Below are 25,213 nucleotides of genomic sequence, written 5' to 3' on the forward strand. Positions count from 1 at the left end.
AGTTCGCATTACTAACAATCCCTTCCCCCCCCCCCCCCTAGTATCTACTAGAATCTTTAGAAAGAGAAGAGATTGAATCCCCAAAACTATGAGTCGGAATCCTACCCCAGTAATATTATAAATTGAAAATTTTGTAATGGATGTTTGTTCATAACTATAGTAACTACGGTTGAACGGGGGGAAAGGGATTGTTAGTAATGGGATTTAACAGTTCCATTGCTAGCAATGTACCCTATCAGGTCGACCTCCACGCGGTTCCCCCTGGAAATCCTCATAGTTAATTCTCACGGAGTTCTTCACGATAGGCTAACTGGCCTGCTTTCATCCTCACCTATCACCTATCACCTCTCACAGATGTCCCGCCAGTGTATACCGATAGCGTAGGCGGGATCACCATTCCATTTTCACCCATTAAAAAAAGGATGAACGGATCAGATGAAATTTTATATATATGTAACAGAGTTAGCAATTCTGTACAAAGATAGGCAGCTTTTTTTGTCAACTTAGCTTACTTTATTAGTACAATAACTCAGCCTGAGTTATTTAGTTATTACGGGCTATTCATGACATAATGGACTGCGACAGCTACTTGGCCTACTATAGCATGCAACTATCTGTTATTCGCGTCAAAACTTATGCAATAGTGTTTAAATGGAAAGAGGTAATAAAACAACAAATTATCTTATAAATATATTTACAAACACTATACAAAAATCCAAATAACTCTTAAAAACAGAGCTAATAACAGAACAAAAATTGGTATAGGCATTGACATTTTATCCGTTTTCGTACCATAGACACCGGATACTGCTCCTTTTTTCAGCGGTGCCGTCAAGCCCGCCATCTTGGGTTTGTCTATGGGCTCGCCTACCATAGAGAATTTCGTGGCCTTCGTGATCTTGACCGTGACCATTTTGCCCATATATTTCTCCTCTTTGGGCACTAAAACTTGTTCATAATACTCGTTATGGGCTACGTAGTAGTTTTTGTCGTGTGATATATCAGTAACTAGCACCTCTTGTACCTGGCCTACTTTATGACCATACGGTTCATAGGAACGGAACAGTTCTGATAGTATTTTGGTTCGTCTCTTCACTTCTTGTCCCGGTACCTGATTAAAAAAAAACAATTTTTATTTTTCTTTCTAAACGAATCACACGTCCTTTGTTCCCAGACACAATATCAGATATCACTTCTATATGTTCTCCTTTAACCAAAGGTTGTCTGTAAGAGATTGCCCTAGCGATAAAACCGCCTTTTGTACCTTTATGTGTATATTTGAATCTATACTTCATGCTACTGTATTTCAGTTGAATCGTTTATATGTCATTGTTTATTTTTAAATTGTTGGTGCAATTAAGAGTTAAATAAATAAATAAATTGTTACAAAATGCTAATGTATGTAAAATATAGGAATATGTTTTAAACAATTTTGATTTATGTTTATTTAGTGTGAAGATGCAATGTACTCACCCTGGTCATGTTGGCGGCGGGCGTGCCGGGCCTGGGGAAGAATTGATTGATGAACAGCGAGGGGAAGCGATACTTGTCACACAGGGACACCGTCTGCTCGAAGTCGCGCTCTGTCTCGGTGGGGAAGCCGCAGATTATGTCGGTCGCTATCGTCATGCCAGGCACCCTGACGGGGAGAAGGGACTGTTAGTAATGCTCCCAGGAACGATTAGGTTATAAAATCAGCTCCCTGTCGAGACAATCCCAAGAAAATGTTGTTATTTATTTATTCATTAAAAATAATTACAACATTATGACGGCAAAAACCAAATCAATGTTATAAACCTAGTGTGCTAACATACAAAATTATAACAAAAGTACTCACTCATACACACATATACACACAGACACATACACACACACGCGTACTCGCACGCGCACACGCACACGCACACGCACACACCCACACAAACCATGCACCTATGTGTACCCAAACTCACATGAAACATTATATAGTTAGATTAACCCTGTTCGCCGCACTATAACTGTAAAATGACTGGGGGGAAAGGGATTGTTAGTAATAGAGACAGCATGGGGTTCTTCAAAAGGGGGGTAAAGAGATTTCTTCAGGGTCGACAACGCGCGCGTATTACCTTTGGTATTGCAGGCGTTCATACGCTACGGTAACCGCTTACCATCAGGTGGGCCGTATGCTTGTATGCCATCTCAGTGGTATAAAAAAAAATATCCATTACTTGTCTGTGAGATAGTCGACGACCGTCTCGAAGTCTGCCCTGGTGTATTCGCGCTTCATATCAGCCAGTACCTGGTCGCTGCCGGACTGCACCGGCACGTGGAGGAATCTGGATGGAGGAAAGTCAGCTGTCTAACAGATGTTTTATAATAGATAATAGTTAATATATGTGATACGGAACAGTTTATTAACCCTCCACCAACCGTATAGGGCAATATCGTCCGCGCCAAGTTTGCACTTCGTAAGAAAAAAGAACGGGGCCTCGAACCCCTCTGTAAGAAAACTTACACACGCACGTACCTCACAGGCAAGGTTTTGAAGGGCGCTTATATGAAGATTAAATCTCCAAAACATGTCTTGTTAAAACTAATTTATATACAAAATATCGATTTTTTAGTGAAATCTCAGAAGTTACGATTTTTATAGAGATTACAAAATTTTATTTCACCAGGGGGTAAAGTATTCAAGTGAAATACTATAGAAACAGAAAAAAAAATCTTTTTTTTTTTTACAACACAGGGGGCAAACGAGCATGCGGCTCACCTGATGGTAAGTGACTTCCGCCGCCCAGAACATATTCCCCGATTTTTTTTTTTGTATTTTTCCCTACCTTTAAGTAAGTCAAATCTGTTTTGACGTTTTGAATTATTAAAATAAAACCAGTCAACATTTTTTTTTATGGGTGAAAATGGTATGGTCACCCCGCCTGCGCTAACGGGATACACTGGCGGGGCACCAGTGAAGAGTGATAGATGAGAATGAAAACAGGCCAGTTAGGCCATCATGATAAATTCATCAGGAATTAACCATGATAGTTTCCAGGGGGAACCGCGAGGAGGTCGACCTGGTTGGGTATATTGCTAGCAATGGGATTCTCAGTCTCCATTACTAACAATCCCTTTCCCCCAGTCGACATGTTGGTATCGTACAGTGACAGACGATCATTCGTAATGCTACAGTGTTGCCAATATATAAAACATATATAATATATGACATATGGAACAATGACTCATGCATGTATGAATGTTTATTACTAGATAAAGGGTATCGAAATTATTAACATCATTTTAAGAAAGTAAAATCGAAGATTCTCCTAAAGAAACACAGCGATTGGTGACTTTTTTATTATTATTAGTACTCTAAACGCGTAACACTAACTTGTATACTCTGGGATGATGCATGATCTTGGCGACTTGTTCCAGGTGCTCGAGGATGTAGGGTGGGTTGGTCATGCCGAGCCGTAGCCGACAACCCTCCGGGATCACCTCTACCAGCCTCCACAGCAGCTCCGGCAAGGACGAGCCAATGTCGCGTCCGTATGTACCTGCATCATTTGTTCATTTAATAAATACAGATAACGCAATAACGCCCTTGTGGTGCATATGCTTATGGGCGATGGTAGCCACTACCTATCAGGCGAATTGTCAGTTTATTTACCTGGAGGGAAAGGGATGGTTAGTATGAGATCTAACAAGCTCATTACTGACAATGTACCCCTAACAGGTTGACCTCCACGCAGTTCCCTCTGGAAACCATAGTGGTTAATTGTTGTTTAATTGGTTTCTATGAGCCAACTGACATGCCTTCATCCCCACCTGTCACTCTTCACTGGTAATCCGCCAGCGTATACCGATAGCGCAGGCGGGTTACCAGGGTTAACATTCCATCATTATCCATAAAAAAGACTCATGTGTTGCCATTCTTAAATACTAAGATGTTATGCCTCTGCATCCAGTAATTTTTTTTTTATACAACTTAGAATGGCAAACAAGCTGACGGCCCACCTGATGGAAAGTGGTAACCGTCGCCTATAGAAATGAGCAGTACCATGGATATAACAGAGTATACTGTTTCGCCCACGATACCCCCCATGCATTGCCATTCCTGAGGACTCAGGTGTTATTCCTCTGTACCCAGTAAATTCGTGAATTTACTAGGTACAGAGGAATAACACCTATCGTTACGTTAGGAATAACACATAGCGTGCCATATCCCACCCTTCAAACCGAAACACAGTCATGCAAACACAACTGCTTCACGGTTGAAACACGAATGGGACAGAGGTACTCAAGCAATCGACTTTTGTACAAAGTCGGGTAAAATTAATTCACTGCCATATCTCATCCTTCAAACAGAAACGAAGTAAGTACAGCCATTTTGTACCCAAAATAAAAGTTTGTTCAGACACTTTATACAGACTATGCAAAATGGTGTAAAGTCAAACAACTAACCAGTATCCTCGCTCGTGAGCCATATCTCGCAGACGCCCTCCTGGAAGGACTGCCGCGCGCGCTCGACTATCTCCTCGGGCGGGTAGCTGCCGAGCTCCCCCCTGGCGTGCTTGGTCTTGCAGTAGGTGCACTGGTTGAGGCAGCCCGTGTTGATGGGGATGATCTCTATCAGGGGGTTCTTGCGCACTTTGGGCAGGAGTAGCGACGCTCCTCCCGCTTTGCGGCCTTCACTGGTTTTCCTCTGGCCAAACAAACGGACCGTGTGCCCTGAAAATGAATTTTTTTCTCCTTCTGTATATGTCCTAGAATAATGAATGAATGAGTATACTTTATTTGCATTATACAATATAGGAAATAAACAAGACAATTTACAAACATAACGATACAATTGTATAAGTACAGTAAGGCAATCTTATTGCTGCGAGCAATCTTTTCAAGACAACCTTAGGGTAATAATAGACTAATTGTTGTACAAGTATAGCTAATTGTTATTATATATAGGTATATTTTAGCATTGAAAAATACATACAAATTAAATTTTTTACCCTTTTACGATCAACCCTTATTTTTTAATCGCGATTTTTATATGGCGCAATAGGCTTACAAGATAACAATCGAATATAATAATTGTAGTAGGATAAATTTTCATGTATAGTTCCCGAAATAATGTATTTGGTAAAACGATTGCTGAGTCAGCTAGTATATATATAAAAAAAAAATATGTCAAAAAATTATATCTCCTTTAACTATCATAAACTATTCTTGTTGAATAAGCCCTGGTGTAGATAGTAGATAAAAACTTTTAATAGTCATATTACCTCCCAATTTAAGTAATGATTTTCTTTATATTTGTGATGTCCTCAAAGTTTACGTTTCTTACTTTGTTTTTAGATATTCAATGAACACAAACAAGGAAATTTTATCATTTCAGTGACATAATTGCAGTGTCTTTTCCAACCTTGACATTCGCATAATCATTGGAGCCCTAATTGAGCCATAATATAAAAAAAAATCATTAGTGAATTATACAAAATGTTATATATATAAATATTATGATCCCTGTAAACCCCTGGTTACCAGGGGGAAAGGGATTGTTAGTAATGGAGACTGAGAATACCCAACCAGGTCGACCTCCTCGCGGTCCCCCCTGGAAACTATCATGGTTAATTCCTGATGAATTCATCATGATGGGCTAACTGGCCTGTTTTCATTCTCATCTATCACCCTTCACTGGTGCTTCGCCAGCGTATCCCGTTAGCGCAGGCGGGGTTACCATACCATTTCACCCATTAAAAAAAAACCCTGGTTACCTTTAAGCGTCTCCTCAACGATCTCGACGATCCTGTCGATCTGTTGGACGCCGACGACGCTGAGTCCCTGCAGGTAGGTCGCGCGGGGGGCGCCCTGCGGCACGCAGCCCGCCACCACCACGTGGATGCCGCGGCTGCGGCCCAGCTCCACCTCGTTTCTGTATACAAACAAAATTACAGGATATATTATAATTTCCTTGGTGGTTTTCACATCTATAGGGAACAGTTGCCATTTTCAAGTAGGTCAAGGATTTCTTGTTCTGATTAGTATAAAAAATTTATAATTAATATTTGCCTGTCTGTAACATAACTTATCATTAGCAAATAACTAAACAAATTTCAGTGAAACTTTATACCTAATTAAATACTGATCATTTATTCATAATTTACAAAATTATAAGTCACATTCTAATTTAGAAAAAAATATATATAGTGTATATATATATATATATATATATATATATATATATATATATATATATATATATATATATATATATATATATATACATATATAATTAATTTAAATATATATATAATCACTTCATTAATAAATTACAGAATTATAAATTATTTTTAAATTAATTATTATTAAATTATTTATACATTATTATTGTAATAGTAATAATAGATGAGAATATATGTATAAATGGGAATATATAAGTTTATTTTCCAATATGTACTCTAGACTGTTTCATATTAACAAAAGAAGGTGGCAAGTTAATATGTTTTTGATAATATAAATTATTTACTAAGAAAGACTTTTCAAAAATCCAAATTACTTTATCTCATATAGATTACATACTGCCACTCAACCAGAGAGTAGTAGGTGTAAAATTACAGTTGTATGAACACCTCCTCACTTAATATGAACAGTTGAAAAACTAACTTGAAGTGGTCTTCAGAGGGACTCTTCACGGTGCAAGAGTTAAGCAGCCACAGCTGTGCCTGCCACTTGTCCTCTGTGAGGGGGTACCCGTGTGCTGCCAGCAGCCCCGCCATGTACTCCGAATCTGAGTTGTTGTGTGCGCAGCCCCATGTTTTCACATAAATTGTTTGAGTTCCTGAAAACATTTTATATTTTATTACTACCAGAGGAAGATTTTGTACAAAAGTCGATTGCTTGGGTACCTCTGTCCCATTCATGTTTCTACCGTGAAGCAGTTGTGTTTGCATGACTGTGTTTCAGTTTGAAAGGTGAGATATGGTGTGAATTTACAGGGTACAGAGGAATAACAACTGAGTCCTCAAGAATGGCAACGCATGGGGGGTATAATGGGTAAAAGAGTATACTCTATTATGTCCATAGCACTGCTCATGTCTATAGGCGATGGTTTCAATTTTTCATCAGGTGGGCCGTCAGCTTGTTTTCCATTCTAAGTTTGTGTAAAAAAACCCTGATTATAGAAATTAACACAAAGTTAATCAACAATTCGTCAATCAACCAAGAAATAATTTTTTTTAATTAAAATTTTATGGCCGGTTCAAAGAGCCTACAGACAAGAATATAAGTATGCCTTTTAATGTGTCCCAAATACAATTTACTGGATACATTCACTACATTACAGAAAATAAGGAGTATTCTTTCTCTCTCTGTATTTGATTGACAAAAACACTCCACGCTATTTACTTGACCTACCCTTAGAATGAGCAAATAAGTTTACATAGAAACATAGATTTTATTAATTAATAATAAAATAGTTTACAAAAAGATTGGTTAATGCCACTAGTATAATAAATAAACTATATGCTGTAGTTTTTATTTTATCCTAGTTTCGTTTTACATTCCTCCAAATAGAAAAAGGAAATAATGCATAAAATAGAGTATTGTTGTTCAAAACTTCATACGTTTTTCACAAAATATAAATATAAATAAAGTTTTTAGGTTACAATACCTGGCACAACACTTTCTAATATAATTTTTTCAGCAGCTTCGGTATCCTTCACCTCCCGTTTTTTACTCCGTGCATTCACATTTTTTCTGCTAGCATATCTTTCTTTCGGTGTAATGTCTTGAGATGATATTAAATCTTCAATATCGTCAATAATTTCTGTACAAACTCCTGGCATGTTTGGTTAATTTTAAGTAATTTTTCAAACCATATCAAATCACATCACCAGTCAAACTGACAACAACATGACAAGAATAGCAAGAATGACAACTGACAGTGACACCTTAAATTTGACATAACTACGTAGTGACATTGACATTTATGACCACGTTCCTATCACTTATGATACGTACATGAAATTTAAATTTCGTAATTAAATATGCTAAAATGTTAATGCTACCAAATGCTGCTACTTGTATTAAAGTAGTGCACGCTGATATAAAAAGTTACAAGGACTCCTTCACTGTACACTCGCAGTATCCCATTAATTTACAATGACATAAGGCCTCTGATATAACTAGTTATCATTGGCATATTTTAAATTATTTTCTAGAAGGAAGGGGGCTATAAACAAATCTGCCCATAACTGAAAGCTCCGTTCTTAATCCTGGGGTGGTCATCAGACTGAGGTAGGCACGGTCTACCCGGCCTCCCCTTACGTAAGTATCTTCCCAAACACGTAACGATTATTATTTTTATATGATTCAAATATGGCTTTGTTAAATTTACATAAGTACTATCGTGGTTAATTCTCGGTAAATTTGTCACTATCGGGTAACTAGCCTGACTTGATCCTGTCCAATTATCCCTTACTGGTAACCCACCAGTGCGTACTATTAAATTAGCACAGTTAAAAATATTTTACATAGGCGGCGACCATTCCTTATTTCATTTCCTCCTCTCAATTATTATTATTTCAGTATGTATTAAAATTCTAGCAACATTTCAATTTTACAGCATTTTTTTTTATTAATCATTAAACACACATTATGAGTCGCCAGGTGTTCCCACAACATTGAACATAACCCCAAATCAAATCGAGATATTCAAGTCGCATCCGACTTTGAACAGGATTTATTATTCGGAATAACAATTGCATCTTATTGTCTAGGAGGAAGGTTAAAAATTCATTGTAAAAATATTAAGGGGTGGTACACACAAAGGTACAGCTGCCGTGGTCGCAAAAGTTGTCACCTTTGTTATTACTGTTATTAGTTTTATCATAGATAATGCTTTTTTTTTTTCTTTTTTTAATATTCAGCAAAGGTCATAACTTTGTGATAATACTGTTTCATTTCAACAAAACGATCGAGAATTCAGTCTCGAGGAAAATATTTTGACAATTTTATTAATACTTACTTTATACTTTTGACATTTTTATGGTAGCAAACAGGCATACGACCAATCTGATGGTAAACGAAGTTACCGTAGCCTATGTTCGTCTGTAACAACAGGGATGTCACGCACGCGTTGCCGTCCTTTAAGAGACCTTAATACGTTCTTTTTGAATAACCTTATGCTGTAGTCTCTAGGGAAACCCTCGGCAGAATATACATTCCACAACCTGAATATTTGCGGGAGGAACCTTCTTTGAAATCGTACTGTGCGTAATCATTCTGGTACTAAGGTGTGAGGCTGGATTCCCTGCCGATGGCGAACGGTACGATGGTAAAAGGCAGTTGTAAACATCATATTGAAGAGTTCTTCGGAACATAATACGTTATACAGACGGTAGAAGATGCAAAGAGAGGCAGAGTCATATTTGTGTATGCTTTGTTTCTCTTTGCATTTCTTCATATCAGTTTTATAAAACATAATTATAAAACAAACACAGTTAACAGTGTTTTTTTTAAAGGGATGATAATGGAATGGTAACTCTACCCTCGCTATCGATATACACTGGCGGGGCACTAGTGAGAGATGATAGGTGCGGATGAAGCAGGCCAGTTAGTCCATCGTGACGAATTCAAAAAGAATTGTTCACGATGGTTTCCAGGAGGAACCACATGGAGGTCGACCTAATAGGGTATATTTCTGGCAATGGAGCTGTCAAACTCCTGTCGACAAACTGTATATAATATGTATGTATATGTAAATAGCTATTTTTCTATGTCAACCGACATTGAGGAGAAAATTTTCAAGTTTATGTATCATACATATATATGTTATTGCATTTTTTTTAATAATAATTTGTACGGAATTCCCGGTGCGAGAATTGTACTTGCACTTGGCCAGTTTTTTGAAGAATTAAATGGAATTATTACCCTGTGTGTTCTGTCGGTAAGCATACGGAGACGGAGTACTACTGACGGATGATAGGTGAGGATGAAGTCAGGCCAGTTGACCAATCGTGAAGAATTCGACGAGAATTAACTACGAAAGCTTTCAGGGGACCTCCGTAGAGACTTTTACCAGAGGCAGACTTTGTACAAGTCGTTTGCTTGGGTACCTCTGCCCCATTCGCGTTTCAACCGTAAAGCAATTGTGTTTACATAGCTGTATTTCGATTTGAAGGGTGGTATATGGCAGTGAATTTACAGGGTACAGAGGAATAAGAGGTAATCCTCAGGAATGGCAACGCATGGGGGTATCATGGGCGAAACAGTATACTCTGTTATGTCCATGGTACTGCTCATGTTTATAGGCGACGGTGACCACTTTCCATCAGGTGGACCGGCAACTTGTTTGCCATTCTAAGTTGAAAAAAAAAAACTTGATAGGGGTATTTTGCTAGGAATAAAGCTGTTAAAACTCTTTACTAACAATCCATCCCCCCCACCCCCCACGAGGGGAGGGATTGCTCTCTTCACCGTTATTTTCATATAATTCGACTATTTAAATAATTTAGTTGTTATTAAAATATGTTTGCACTCTACTTATCTGTATATATTAAAATGGTAACGAGGCCAAATTTTTAGGTACATTTTTGATAAATCTAATTAATTGCTATTTATAAAAAAAATATTTCCCAGTCTGACATATATTTAGTTTTTTTTTTAATGGATGATAATGGAATGGTAACCCCGCCTGCGCTAACGGTATACGCTGGCGGGGCACCAGTGAGGGATGATAGGTGAGGATGAAAGCAGGTCAGTTGGCACATAGTGATGAATTCATAAAAAAACAATCAAGATGGTTTCCAGGGAGAACTGTGTGGAGGTCGACCTTATAAGGTTTATTGTTAGCAATGGAGCCTCTACTCCCATTACTAATAATTCCCATTCCTCCAACATACGTTTAGTTATCGAGGTATAAGTAGTTGGTATGAAAAATCCAGTGCTCTGATCACGTATCCAGCCATCAAAAAACCATGTGTTGTCATATTTTTTTTGTGGGTGAGAGTGGATGGTAATTCCGTCTGCGCTAACTGTATACGCTGGGGGGAAAGGGATTGTCAGTAATGGGATCAAATAGCCCCATTACTATATATATATATGATAAAGCAATATACCCTGTCAGGTCGACCTCCACGTGGTTCCCCCTATAAACCGTCGTGGCTAATTCTAGTAGAATTCGTCAGGATGGGCTAACTGACCTGCTTTCATTCTCATCAGTCATCCCACACTAGTGCCCCGCCAGCGTATACCGATAGCGCAGACGGGGTTATCATACCATTATCTCCCATTAAAAAAAAACGGTACCTATACGCTGCCGGAGTAATTGATTATGAAAAGGCAGGTCAGTTAGCCCATCGTGATAAATACATGACATCGGCATCTTAGGGTATATTGCTAGCAATGGGAATTGTGTCCGCCGTATTATTAACAATTCGCTGTCATTTACTTTTTTTTCAAAACAACCCGTTTGTATTTTAAACCGATTTCAAAAAGGAGGTACCCAATTCTGGTGTATTTTGTTTTATGTATATTAACCTCATAACTCTATAAGTTCTAAACCGATTTGGAAAAATATTTTTTTATCTTAAAGGATCACACTTTTAAATTGATCCCATAATCATTTTTTCAAAATCGGTTCATTAATTAAGTTTTAAAATCGAAATTACGGGGTTTATCACATTTAAAATTGTTTTTTTTTTTTGTAAGACAGTTTTTATTTATCCCCATCCACTATATTCAATGTACTTTATTTAAATCTAATTAAAATTTCACTAGAAGAAGAAAACCGACACCAGTTAGGCTTAAGTCGGTTTTTTTTTGTGACAAACAATCACATTGTATGTACGATTTGCAAGACTATGATTCATAACAGGTTAACCAGAAGCTATTCAGCGTGGAAATGCAGTAAATCTCTAGGTACCCCTACCAGTTGGCAGTGATCTCAAAGATTTTTTTTTATCTTTAAGTAATTTTTTAAGGGCTTGTTTTTGATATTTATAGCACGTAGATATAAGGTGTGTATATAATAGATAGATTATATTTTTCACATATTTTTATATAATATATATAAAATTTTGTATATAATTAATATATATCAATAATTAATTAACTATAAACAAATGTCAAAATGTAAATAAGTCCACCAGAAGCTTTTTTTTTATACAACTTAGAATGGCAAACAAGCTGATAGCCCACCTGATGGAAAGTGGTAACCGTCGCCTATAGAGTATACTGTTTCGCCCATGATACCCCTCATGCGTTGCCATTCCTGGGGACTCACGTGTTATTCCTCTGTACCCTGTAAATTAACGCCATATCCCACCCTTCAAAGCGAAACACAGCCATGCAAACACAACTGCTTTACGGTTGAAACACGAATAAGAAAGAGGTGCCCAAGCAAACGACTTTTGTACAAAGTCTCCCTCTGGTAAACTACATATCTCAGCTATCAATTACATAATCGTAAACGTATAGATAAATAAACGACAATAAAACATGTTATTAATTGAATACAATACGAATTTCACTCCGTAACGACGAATTGTATAGGTACTGTGTGAATGCACGAGCCATGCATTGCAATAACTGAGCGCAGCAAAGGAAGACGCCACGCGGTTCTAGCGCTTCCGTGCTTCCGTCCAGCGTACGTTCGCTTCAATACTTGTCCATAGTTGACTAGTTGTTAAAGAGACTTCATACCATATGGTCGTGTGTTAATATCCAAATGTGAAACTATTTCGTGTGTGCGAACTGTTTTGTTTGTGATTATACGGATTTCTATTTATTTGGTAAGTGTTTTTTGTGTTTTAAGTTTTAATATATTTTCGAGTAATGGATTTAGTGATAGAACGAATGAATTTTATTCTACCTTCGGATTTGTTGGTAAACATAGAAAGTTGTTATTTACTCTGTGGCTTATGTGTAAATAAATGAAATTTACAAGAAAGATATTGCTAATAGGTACCTACCTACCTTAAATAAATATAAAATCAAATAGGTATCTTAGGTATTTGTTTATATATTTTTTTTATTTCAATTTCAACAAAGGTAACAAAGATTTAGATATCACACCTATGTAGTTTTGTTTGTTATTTTTTTTTTAATGGATTATAATGGAATGGTAACCCCATCTGCGCTAATGGTATACGTTGACGGGACACCAGTGAGGTATGATAGGTGAGAATGAAAAAGCAGGACAGTTGGCCCATCATGATGATTACACCTGGAATTCAGCACGGTGGTTTCCAGGGGAGACCACGTAGAGGTTGACCTGATGGGGTATATTGCTAGCAATGGGACTGGTAGTCCACATTACTGTCAATCTCTTCCCCCTGGACAAAGATGTTAATACTAGGTGTTTTTCAATTTAATTCCAAATTGCTTTTATTTCATTGAAAATGTCTTATTTTTTACTATTTCAGTGTAATTTAACTGGGAATACAATTCTTGGAGTGTTTGTGTTTCTATTACTTATTTATTTATTTATTAGTATATGTACATGGCGAACTTAATATTGAAAGCATTCTCTCCCAGTCAACCATAGAGAAGTGTCAGAATACTCGAATGCGGTACTAGTAATTACTGATATATGTACTAAAATTTACATATAAATATATTTACACAAAATATACTATAGATATTATATACACGAAAATAAAAATAATATATAGTAGGTAGTATATATATATATATATAACAATAAAAAGAATAATTACGGTCTAGAAACTTTTAATACTAGAGGGTGCTACCTTCAGTAGTAGTGTGGAATTAAAACTTGTTGCTTATGTATACTTAATATTATAAACAAGAAATATTTGATTATTTATAATTATTATATTTAAAAACCAATCATTATCAAATAAAAAGAGAAAGCAATAAAAATAATTATCAGCAAGTAAAAGCATCCAAAGCCGTGGCGCGAGACTAGTTTCATATACAATTTTGAGTTTTGATAGTTCTATAGTCTCACGGAGCTCGTCACGGCTGCATAAGCATTTGGTAACTTGAACTTTGTACTTGTTAAACACCGTATGGTCCCCTTGGGTCTTTTAAAAAAAAAGTGTAGTAAATTAGGAAGGCATCGTCCGCACGTGCCTTGGCCGTCACCTGTCGTTGGCATCGTTTTTTTCTTTTAATTGGAGCTTTTAGAGGCAAAGGACGGTATTGTATCATGTTGATTATTTAATATGGTCTTCTATATACAGTGGATTTCAGGTATAACGACGATGAAGGGACCACTCTATTTTCGTCGTTATATCCGGAAGTCGTTACAGGCAAAAGTAAAGAGATACAGGCACGTACACATGTATAGTTTTTTCTTCGAAAATCAGCATTGTTTTCACCGTTTTTCATTTTGAAATGATTTCCGCCTTTTCTTTAACAGTGAATGTGCGTCGAGGCAGTCATACTTATCCAAAAGTTTACTAAACTCAGTTGCTACTTAGAATATCACTTTGTAACTGAACCATAAATTTAACCGCGAAACGTACACGCTTCCCTACATACGTAGCTAATATTTATAAACAATAGGTTAAGGTCTCCATACTTGTTGACCATCTGTGTGGATGTAAACAAAAGGTTAGAAATGTTTGTGAAAAAACGAAATTTTGGTGTCTCTTTAGCGGCCAATTTCGGTCGCAATATCTGCATTGGATTTCTAGGAATTTGTTACAAATGATTCATTAAAAACAGTCGCTACACCCGAACTCGGCGTTACATCCAAAGTCGCTATAAGCCACATGAATTTTGTACTAAAGTAGGTTTTAAATTCAAAGGGCTTAGATTTAACGTCGCTATAGGCAAATGGTCGCTACAACCAAGGTCGTAATAAATGAAATCCACTGTATAGATTTTTTTTATTGAAATTGGTTCAAGCGAGTTGCTTATATAGATCGTTCAATGTATTATATTAATAACATTGATTTCTTGTCAGCCTACCAGTGGTTTTGCACATAATTTTTGATATCTCCCAGCGGTTAAAAGTTATCGTGTAATGTTTACGGGCGCACATAAATCATTTAAATTGATAAAATTAAAACTAAATTGCCAGTGTCAATAATAATTGTTTTTAAATGTCACTAGTTTCGATTCGCAAGTTCGTACGCGTGATCGAGGTAAGTCTTTTTTTTTTGATGGGTGAAAATGGTATGGTAACCCCGCCTGCGCTAACGGGATACGCTGGCGGAGCACCAGTGAAGGGTGATAGATGAGAATGAAAACAGGCCAGTTAGCCCTGTTAGATAAATTCATCAGAAATTAACCATGATAGTTTCCAGGGGAACCGCGAGGAGGTCGACCTGGTTGGGTATATTGCTAGCAATGGGATTCTCAGTCTCCATTACTAACAATCCCTTCCCCCCCCCCCTAGTTAAACTGTTAGGGCGATATAAGGTAACAAACAAACAAACAAACTCACTTTCACATTTACAATATTACTAAGGGTATCACAAATAGAATGTTACTATGTAAAGGGGTTTGCTCTAAATAGCTACCTACTTAGACTCGACATTGCAAAATGTATCTAATTGCCCAAAGTTAGTAACTACAATATCTTGTGTGACCTATATCTAAAACGATACATTCATGACAAGTTTATCACGCAGATTTACGAGGAATAATTGAATATTATTGACGTTTGCGTAAACAACACTGCAAGACGGACATTTTGAATTCTAATTTAATGATCGTATTATTGTTCTCGTGGCCGACCTCGTTTTATGGGAGGGAAGGGGTTGTTAGTAATGCGAAGTAACATTCCCATTGCTAGCAATATACCCTGTCAGGTCGACCACCACACGGTTCCGCCTGGAAACTATCATGGTTTTTTTTTTTTTTCTTTTTTATGGGTGAAAATGGTATGGTAACCCCGCCTGCGCTAACGGGATACGCTGGCGGAGCACCGGTGAAGGGTGATAGATGAGAATGAAAACAGGCCAGTTAGCCCATCATGATGAATTCATCGGGAATTAACCATGATAGTTTCCAAGGGGAACCGCGACCTGGTTGGGTATACTACTACCCTACCCTACCCTACCTATGAAATGAAATTCCGAATTTTCTGAATCAATTTCATGTTTTCGTTCATACTATAATCAGCCCAGTATATGAAGCTTAATATTTTATGATTTATGACGAGCCATCAAATATTAAGCTACCTAATATACATATATATGTAGTAGCTATAATCCTACCATAAAAGTCAAAAGGAACGATATTTTAACATTTTTAATATTTATGAATGGTATGTATTATGCAATTTTAACATCAAATTAGTGTTTGGTTCGATCTCGAAATTTTGGAAAACATTTAATGGTAGATCCTCAGATTATTCATTTTTAAAACGTCGAATATGGATTCTATTTTTTAACGATTTAAAATATTTTAATAGGTAGCTTTAAAATGCAATTTTTAAATCCATATTTTATATTGGATGCATTGAATTGGTGCTTATTTATTTGGGATTCCGTCGTAGCCGGATTTAGTTGTAATCTGAACAAATATTTCCCCATATAAAGCCATCTATTCCTGGAATATCAAGTTTGTGTACATAAATGGAATATTACTTGTTCCACGAGTCGGAAGGTTTAACCCACTATTTTATTTGGTGTAATATAAACGCACTCTTGGTAATAATGTTTACAAACACTTTCGTAAATATTTTTTCACTTGACTACCTATGGATTCATAGATATGCACGTTAACATAGAATTTAATAGAAGGTACTCCTACACCTTCCTGATTCGTAATGGGATTTTATAATGGTTTTTATGTGGGGGGAAAGGGATTGTTAGTAATAGGGTCAAATAGCCCTATTACTGGCAATATAATGTCAGGTTGACCTCCACGTGGTTCCCCTGGAAACCATCGTGACTAATTCTAGTTTAATTCGTCAGGATGGGCTAACTGAGTTACTTTCATCTTCATCTGTCATCCCATTAAAAAAAATGGTTTTTATGTACAAACTTTAACAATTACAATTTGTATTTAGTAAGAAGTATGATAATAAAACTGAGTGACTTATTTCAGATTGTTTTTAGTTGTCGAGGCTTTATCTAGTCGCTATTGATGACAGTGTTGCCATATAGGGTATTTTTCGGTAATTTGTGATAAAAAAATTTCTCTTTGCTAAATTTTGGAGAAATGACATTGCTGGAGAAAAATAAATAGGTATAGAGAAATTTGGGTAAATTTTGCGACAGTTTTGTTATATGTAAACCTTCTAGCAGTATATTAATCCATAGAATGTAACAATGAAGTTAGGAACACGAGCTGAAGGAATCATAAATTTTACTTGTACATCATTCACGTAGTGTTTAAATCGTAAAACATAGTAAGAATCGACAAACGTTTATGATTGGATAAAACTGAAATTCCTTCATTCTTGAGACCTCACGATTCTGAAATGCGCTACCCATGGACATAAGACAAACGTCTAACAAATTTATTTTTAAGAGAAAAGTCTACGAATATCTTTGGAAAAAACTGTGAAAGCAATTCATCATCTTCATCATCATCTTCATCATCATCACTTTTGATCTCTATCGTTGTTTATTTGTGTTATCGTATATAATCTATAAGTATGTAGGTATATTTATATATGTATATTTATATTAATATGTATGTATTTTTATTATATTATATTTGTTTAATGTATTCGTGTATGTATTTTAATATAATCATAATGTGCAGTAGTTCTCTATTGTATGTGTTATAATTTTTTTCACCGCATAATAAAATTTCTGTTTCGCCAAAGGTTGACTGCGAGAGAACGCTATATAGTATTAAGTCCGCCTTTTGTACCAGACATTTTTTTTGTAATGTGGACAATAAAGAATAAATAAAATAAAGAAATCGTATGCATTTAGAGAGAAAATATTTGAAATAAATAAACGCATTTGACATCGCTTATTGGCGATCGGAGTAACAGTTAAAACACACTTGTACAAAATAGCAATAATGACCTCATCGTATGCACGATGTATGAAACCACATGAGTCGTTAATGTATCATTGGATGCTTTAGAGGAGTACACGTGTGTACCGTCCCTCCTATAAGAGTACTACGAATATAATAATACTGTACACTATTAGCATATTAATTAACAACTCCCATCTCGTAGCAACTACTATGCAAATTGTTATAGGCTGTGTTGCCACATGGGATTTTTAATTTTTACCCACTCACAAATTCGTGTCGTTTTTTACTACGTTTCGCCAAATTAACTATTACACGAGTGATAAAATAAATGCCCTTCGTCTCTACGCCTGACTTCTTCACCTCGTGTTACTTTATTGGTGTATTCTTTTTAAATTTATTAACTATTTATACAATTTACAAATACCAAAAGTGTATAAAAAGTACCGAATTTTCTCCACGCTCATTTCGTTTTTTAACCCCTAACGCATAAAGGAGTATTATAAGTTAGATGTGTCTATGTATCAGTGTGTATGCCTGTGGCATCGCAGCTCTTAAATGTATGTACCAATTATGTTGCGGTTTTTTTGTTTGAAAATAGACGTCATCGACATAATTTTTAGCTACAGTTTATATTAATCTAGAAGATATCTGTACCGACATTTCGGAAGTTACTTAAAATTTTTCATTTATCCATTCTTCTATTTCTCGCATGTGCCCTGTTTTCGCTCTCTTTTTTTTATTGTTTTCGTTTGCGTCTACTAAAATGAGCGCTTCATTATCGTTTTATTATCTCCATAAATATTTCTAAACATTTAATTTCACCAAAATTTTGATCAAACATTTTTACCAAAAATTGCGAAAATAATACACGATCTGGCAACACTGGTATATAGGTGGCTCATTAGACGCGTCCGTCTCACTAATTATAACATGCGAACATATGCCCTAGTTATCTTGAATGAGTCCACTGTTCAGAACGTCCACGAAACATATTTGTATTATATAGAGAGGGAGGAGTTCCTCACAAACAATGTGAGGAAGATTGTATTGAAGTCCTGAGGAAGGAGCAAACTAATATAAATAATGGTACATCGTTAATATTCTATTGTTCTTTGCGGCCGGTTTACCATCACTATAACTGTTTATAATATATGCGCCTATATTAAACTTATAGGATCTTTTTATGTGTTGTAAGTTTTACCATAGAATACTTAACCCTTCTTTGCATAATGGTGGAAGTTTCCATCATAACATTGAATGCCCAAAAATTATATAAAAGAACAAGTTCACTTTAACTTGATCGTGTCCGGATACCATTTTAATGTCCATTGCAGAAAAAAAACATAGCTGTCAAATTTATTTTTTTTAACTATTTTTCCTTTAATTTTGAATATTAATTATATCACCTTAATTTATTTCACCAATAAAAAAAAATCATAAAAAAAACATTATTAATAAAAAGAAGGGGTCCTTTCCCTGTAGGTGTCATAAGAGGCCACTAAGGTAACTTAATGCTCGAGGAATGGACAGCAACGTGCTTCTCAAAACATCACCAATGCTTAGCCTAGCCTTCCAAGCGTGGCAACTATTGGCAAATTTATGGCGGAGGCCTATCGGAATCAGGCTTCAGAGATGTTTTAAGAGGGACGCTGCTGTCCATCCTTCGCCGTCCCTTAGTCGCCTCTTACGACACCCACGAGAAGGGAAGGGGTGGCCTATTTTATGCTGGGACAACACAGCCAATATGTACACATACATATATTAACGAATAAATAAATAAATAAATAAGTAACTAGGCAAAAAACATCTGCCTGTACAACCCAAAACAAATGAACAAATATTAGTAATAAATAAAAAATATCACCATTATTTAAATACATCCTTAATTTTCATTTAACCGACTCTTGTAGAACGAACGGCTATGCTTTTTGAGTGTGTATGGCCTGATTTCATCCTCATTTATCATCGTTCTCTAGCACCCTATCAGCATATACCAGTAATAATCTATGCTGGATTTTATGCTAGTGGGCTATGTAAGAACAATAGGTTATATATAAAAACAAATATGGCGGGCGTTTATTAAAAAAAATTATATTACGACTGTAAAGTTAGTACGAAGAATTACTTCGCATTAAACATTAAAACAATAATTTTGTTTCTATATTTACTATGGTTGAACCAACTATATTAAAAAAAAAAAAAGATAAAACCGCTCCCTACTACAGTTGAGAATAGAGGTTGAACACAGATAAAACAGTAAACGTCCGAATCGAATATATCGAGTATTTACAGTGTTTCTGCTTAATGTTTTGAACAGATCAATCGTTCTTGGTAACTGCAATCGAATCCGCCACTTGTAGAGTACGCAGCGCCCAGCTGTCTGCTGCTTGCGTCATTCTGTTTCACAATACACTCGAGATCTATGCCGGTAAATAGCACATACATTACATAGGTCATGAAGATGCAAAATACGTGCCGCGTTACAATCAAATTCAAAATCCGGAGAGTTCTTTATTTGAATTATAGCAGTATTTATTTTTTTTTGTTTTTTTGTCTATGATTAATATACTTAAACCGTAAACATTTTGGACAATTGCAGATAACTGGCCATCACTAGTGGAGGCTCTATGAATTTTGTTTTTAATCTTTATTAATAATCATTAAATCTATGTTCTTGGAACATCAATATTTTTTATTTGTAGATATGTTACGCAGATGCGAAACGTTTCTTATATTAATAATATTTCGATGTTTAATTTGTAATTTTCCATTTATGTAGTACGTATTAAGAGACAAACAAAAACCACGTATGTATATTTCCATATCGCATACCGAATAGAAAAAAAAAGAAATAAAACTTTTATCGCCATTAACAAAACAATATTATAATTATAAAATTCTATTGAGAAAAGAAAAAAAAAAAACATTTCATTCATATTTCGTTTAAAAATGTATTGATGACAAGTTCCAACGAAAATATGGCCATGGAACCGACGTCGACAACGGTATCCACTAAAGTAACTTCAGGAGGTCTACCACGAAACCTAATTCTTAACTTCGGATCCAAGAAATAGAAAAATCTTTTTTTTTTAATGGTTGATAATAAAAATGATAACCCCGCCTGGATTATCGGTATACGCTGATGGGGCATCGGTGAGGGATGATAAGTGAAGATGAAAAAAGGTCAGTTAGCCTATCGTGATAAATTCCACAAGAATTAACCACCTACCAGGGAGAACCGCGTGAAGGTCGACCTGATAGGATATATTGCTAGCAATGAGTCTTTTGTACAAAAGTCGTTTGCTTTGGCACCTCTTTCCCATTCGTGTCTATACCGTGAAGCAGTTGTCTTTGCATGACTGTGTTTCGGTTTGAAGGGTGGGATATGACAGTGAATTTACAGGGTACAGAAGAATAACACCTGAGTCCTCAGGAATGACAACGCATGGAGAGTATCATGGGCGAAACAGTATACTCTGTTATGTCCATGGTACCGCTCATGTTTACAGGCGACGGTTACCACTTTTCATCAGGTGGGCCGTCAGCTTGTTTGCCATTCTAAGTTGTATAAAAAAAAAGTTAGGCTATTGTACCCTAATAGTAACAATATCTTAAAGAGAAGTCGTTTACCTTCATAATGACTATTAACTATAGCTAGATATAGATTTGTTACTCGTTCCGTTTTACGTTATATTCTTAGGTCAAAGGTTTTTGTATAAACAATAATTCTATGTGCGATTTATCTATTTATTCCTACTGTTACGTACCAATATTTGTTTTGAAAATATGTTTTGATCTTTCTATTTTAATTTTAGCTTAGACTAGAGATTAAACATCTGGTCGATTAAGTATCAAAATTCATAAATATCTCTACGAGCGGTAACTTCTATTTATGGGGGAAGGGATTATTAGTAATGCGGACTACCAGTTCCATCGCTAGCAATATATCCCATCAGGTCGGCCTCCACGTGGTCTCCCCTGGAAACCATCGTGTTGAATTCTAGGTGTATTCATCACGGTGGGCTAATTGACGTACCTGTTCATTCTTGTCTGTCATCTCTCACTGGTGCCCCGCTAGTGTATACCGTTAGCGCAGGCGAGGTTACCATTTGATTATAATCGTTCATTAAAAAAAAACAACTCCATTGCTAACAATGTACCTTATCAGGAGGTCTACCATAAAATGAAATTCCGAATTTTCAGACTCAATTTCGTGTTTTTATTCACACTGAAATCGACCTAGTAAATGGAGAATAACTTTTCGTTCGTCGTAAATCTTACCATAAAAGTCCAAAAGGAACGATTTTTAATCATTTTTAATATTTTTGAACGGTACGCATTATGTGATTTTAACATTAAATTCGTGTTTCGTTCGACCCCGAAATTTCGGAAAACATTTCATGATAAGCCCTCAGGTCAACCTCCCTTCAGTTTCCCTTGGAAACCATTGTGGTTAATTCTCGTCGAATTTGTGATGATGGACCAAATGGTCTGCGTTTTTTTCATCTTTCATTTCTCACTGGTACATCGTCAGTGTGTACCGATAACGCAAGCGGGGTTACCATTACATTTTAATCCATTAGAAAAAGAAAACATACATACATATCTGTCACGCCTGTCTCCCATTAGGGTAGGCAGAAACAATGGAACACCTAATGCTTCGATTCAAACAAACCTCTTTCGCTTCTTCCACATTCATCAATCTTTTCATACACGCTCGCCGGTTACGGGTACTTTTTATTTGGCCCTTCTTCAGCACGTCGCCTATTTGGTCGACATACGTCCGTCTAGGGCGGCCCCTACCGACATCTCCATTCATTCTTGCTCGATAAGTCTCTTTCGTAATTCTTCTTTCATCCATCCTCTCCAAATGACCAAACCAACGCAACATTCCTTTTTCGATTTTTGTCACTACATCGACTTTCAGTCCACACTTCTCTCGAATCACACTGTTTCTTACTCTATCTTTTAGAAAAAAAAATTCAAAAAAATTCAAAATTCAAAAATCATTTATTCATGTAGGACATTTTAGCCGCCAAAAGTGCCAGTCAAAACAAACATATTGAGTAGGTATTGGAAACATACGTTTACTGATATTAATCGATGATGTTTTGTTTCGAAAGACTTCACGGTCGCTTTCTATTCGTGGCTGTGGCTGTGTCGAGTCAGTAAATGTCTCTATGAATCAGACGAGTGGGCTGTAACCAATATCAACTTTGTACAAAAGTCGATTACTTAGGTACCTCTGTCCCATTCGTGTTTCTACCGTGAAGCAGTTGTGTTCGCATGGCTGTGTTTCGGTTTGAAGGGTGGGATATGGCGTGAATTTACTGGGTACAGAGGAATAACACCTGAGTCCTCAGGAATGGCAACGCATGGGGGGTATCATGGGCGAAACAGTATACTCTGTTATGTCCATGGTACTGTTCATGTCTATAGGCTTGAGTAGAAATATACCTAACGGTAAACTCTGACGCTTGATACTTTTAACTACTATAAAAATCTATATAAATTATAAATAAAATAATTTTCTCCTCTAATGAGATATAATTTAATGACATTTATAAATATAAAGAACTAATTGTAACTTATTACTAGGCTGTATGGACTATACTCTTTGCCTTTTCAATGTTGGACGAATTTTAAAACAACAACAACAATCCCTCTATCTCGATCACTCGCTTTTCACACTGCTTATTTTATAATTTCTATTTTTCTATCTTACTTTGTATTGTAAATAACTTCTGAATATATGTACATAGGCAAAGTTGTATCTAGTATTTAGCCTAAACACCCATAGCCATGAACAGCACCTACAAACCTTCAAACTGCAATAGAATTTCGACCACAATGTCGTCGCCATCATTTCGACCTGTACATTCCTAAAGTGGCCAGCCTTGCCTCGCCTTCACCCGGGACTGTAAATCATGCACAGTAAGCCGTGGGCTGAGAACAAACGACCCTCCGTCCCTCGGCCCCTCAGCCCCTCAGCCCCTCGGTCAGTTTGCCCTATCTATATTTAGATGCGTGTGCTTCTTTCTAATGTGGGGGAGGCGATATCTGTGTGTCTTACCCTTGGGCTCGTTATCATTGTAAAATAAGACACGAATCAGGGCGAGGGTAACACTGTCAGAAATGTAGGAATTATTTAAGATTTTGTTTAATCGTGAAAAAACAAGTGGTTTTTATTTATAAACCAGCGGCGCGTCCCGGCTTCGCACGAGTGGACATTTTTACATTTTAAAAAGTGGCCTTTAACGTTGCACAGACGACGGAAGCTTAAAAATAGAGTAATTTCTCCCCATTTTTGCCAACATTTCCCTTCACTGCTCTGCTCCTATTGATCGTAGCGTGATGAAAAGTATACTATAACCTGTCCAGGAGTATGAAGAATAATTGTACCAAGTTTCGTTAAAATCCGTCGAGTAGTTTTTGTTTCTATAATGAACATACAGACAGACAGACAAAAATTTTACTGATTGCATTTTTGGCATCAGTATTAATCACTAATCACCCGCTGATAGTTATTTTGGAAATATATTTCATGTACAGAATTGACTTCTCTACAGATTTATTATAAGTATAGATTAAAGTAGTGAGCCATTTTTGATAAAATTTCTGTGAGACCAATATAAAAGTATATTTATACTTATACTTTCAGATAAAAGAAAATTTAAATTGGAATATAAACGACGGAGTTATGAGGTTACAAACAAATAGCCCATTGTGTCTCACTGTGTGGTGAAAAGACCTCCCTCAGCGTTTTTTTATACAACTTAGAATGGCAAACAAGCTGACGGCCCACCTGATGGAATGTGGTAACCGTCGCCTATACACATGAGCAGTACCATGGACATAACAGAGTATACTGTTTCGCCCATGATACCCCCCATGCGTTGCCATTCCTGAGGACTCAGGTGTTATTCCTCTGTACCCTGTAAATTGCTGCTTCCATCTTACACGATCGCTGGCCAACCAATAGTATAGATTTTAACTAGACTCCTCCTCTTGAAGCCCTCCTTTTTTTTAAACATAAGATCGCATCGAGATTCAACCAAAAACAATACTTTTTTTTTGATGGATGAAAATGGCATGGTAACCCCGCCTGAGCTAACGAGATACGCTGGCAGAGCACCAGTGGAGGGTGATAGATGAGAATGAAAACAGGCCAGTTAGCCCATCATGATGAATTCATCAGGAATTAACCATGATAGTTTCCAGGGAGAACCGCGAGGAGGCGACCTGGTTGGGTATATTGCTAGCAATGGGATTCTCAGTCTCCATTACTAACAATCCCTTTCCCCCTATTGAAAACAATACT

At 36.5% G+C, this 25,213-nt stretch overlaps 2 protein-coding genes across 3 annotated transcripts in view; one reads left to right on the forward strand and one right to left on the reverse strand.

The window, feature by feature from the left end:
- Positions 1-677: 677 nt before the first annotated feature.
- On the reverse strand, positions 678-7,878 carry LOC113513222 (threonylcarbamoyladenosine tRNA methylthiotransferase). Its single transcript, XM_052902962.1, has 8 exons — positions 7,643-7,878; positions 6,637-6,811; positions 5,748-5,905; positions 4,438-4,704; positions 3,365-3,530; positions 2,208-2,315; positions 1,474-1,639; positions 678-1,111 (listed from the first exon to the last, which is right to left on the reverse strand). Exons 1-8 carry the CDS (start codon positions 7,815-7,817, stop codon positions 704-706), a joined length of 1,623 nt encoding a protein of 540 aa, XP_052758922.1. The 5' UTR covers positions 7,818-7,878; the 3' UTR covers positions 678-703.
- Positions 7,879-12,548: 4,670 nt separating this feature from the next.
- Positions 12,549-25,213, forward strand: part of LOC113521286 (protein trapped in endoderm-1) — a 56,682-nt gene continuing 44,017 nt past the window's right edge. The window contains exon 1 of one of the 2 annotated variants that reach the window (XM_052902964.1): positions 12,549-12,764. The gene's annotated coding sequence lies outside the window, so the exon portion shown is untranslated. The remainder of the gene's footprint in view (positions 12,765-25,213) is intronic. The other variant, XM_052902965.1, reaches the window with a different exon arrangement.

This window comes from Galleria mellonella, unplaced genomic scaffold, assembly GCF_026898425.1.
Source record: "Galleria mellonella isolate WM207_F2 unplaced genomic scaffold, CSIRO_AGI_GalMel_v1 utg99, whole genome shotgun sequence".
NCBI classification, from domain to species: Eukaryota; Metazoa; Arthropoda; class Insecta; order Lepidoptera; family Pyralidae; genus Galleria; species Galleria mellonella.

Coding starts and splice junctions, on each gene's coding strand:
- LOC113513222 (XM_052902962.1), bottom strand. CDS start 7,817: ATGCCAGGAGTTTGTACAGAAATTATTGACGATATTGAAGATTTAATA. Junction 4,705..5,747: donor CGTTGAGGAGACGCTTAAAG/GTAACCAGGGTT, acceptor ATTCATTTTCAG/GGCACACGGTCCGTTTGTTT. Junction 1,112..1,473: donor CCGCCGCCAACATGACCAGG/GTGAGTACATTG, acceptor TTTTTTAATCAG/GTACCGGGACAAGAAGTGAA.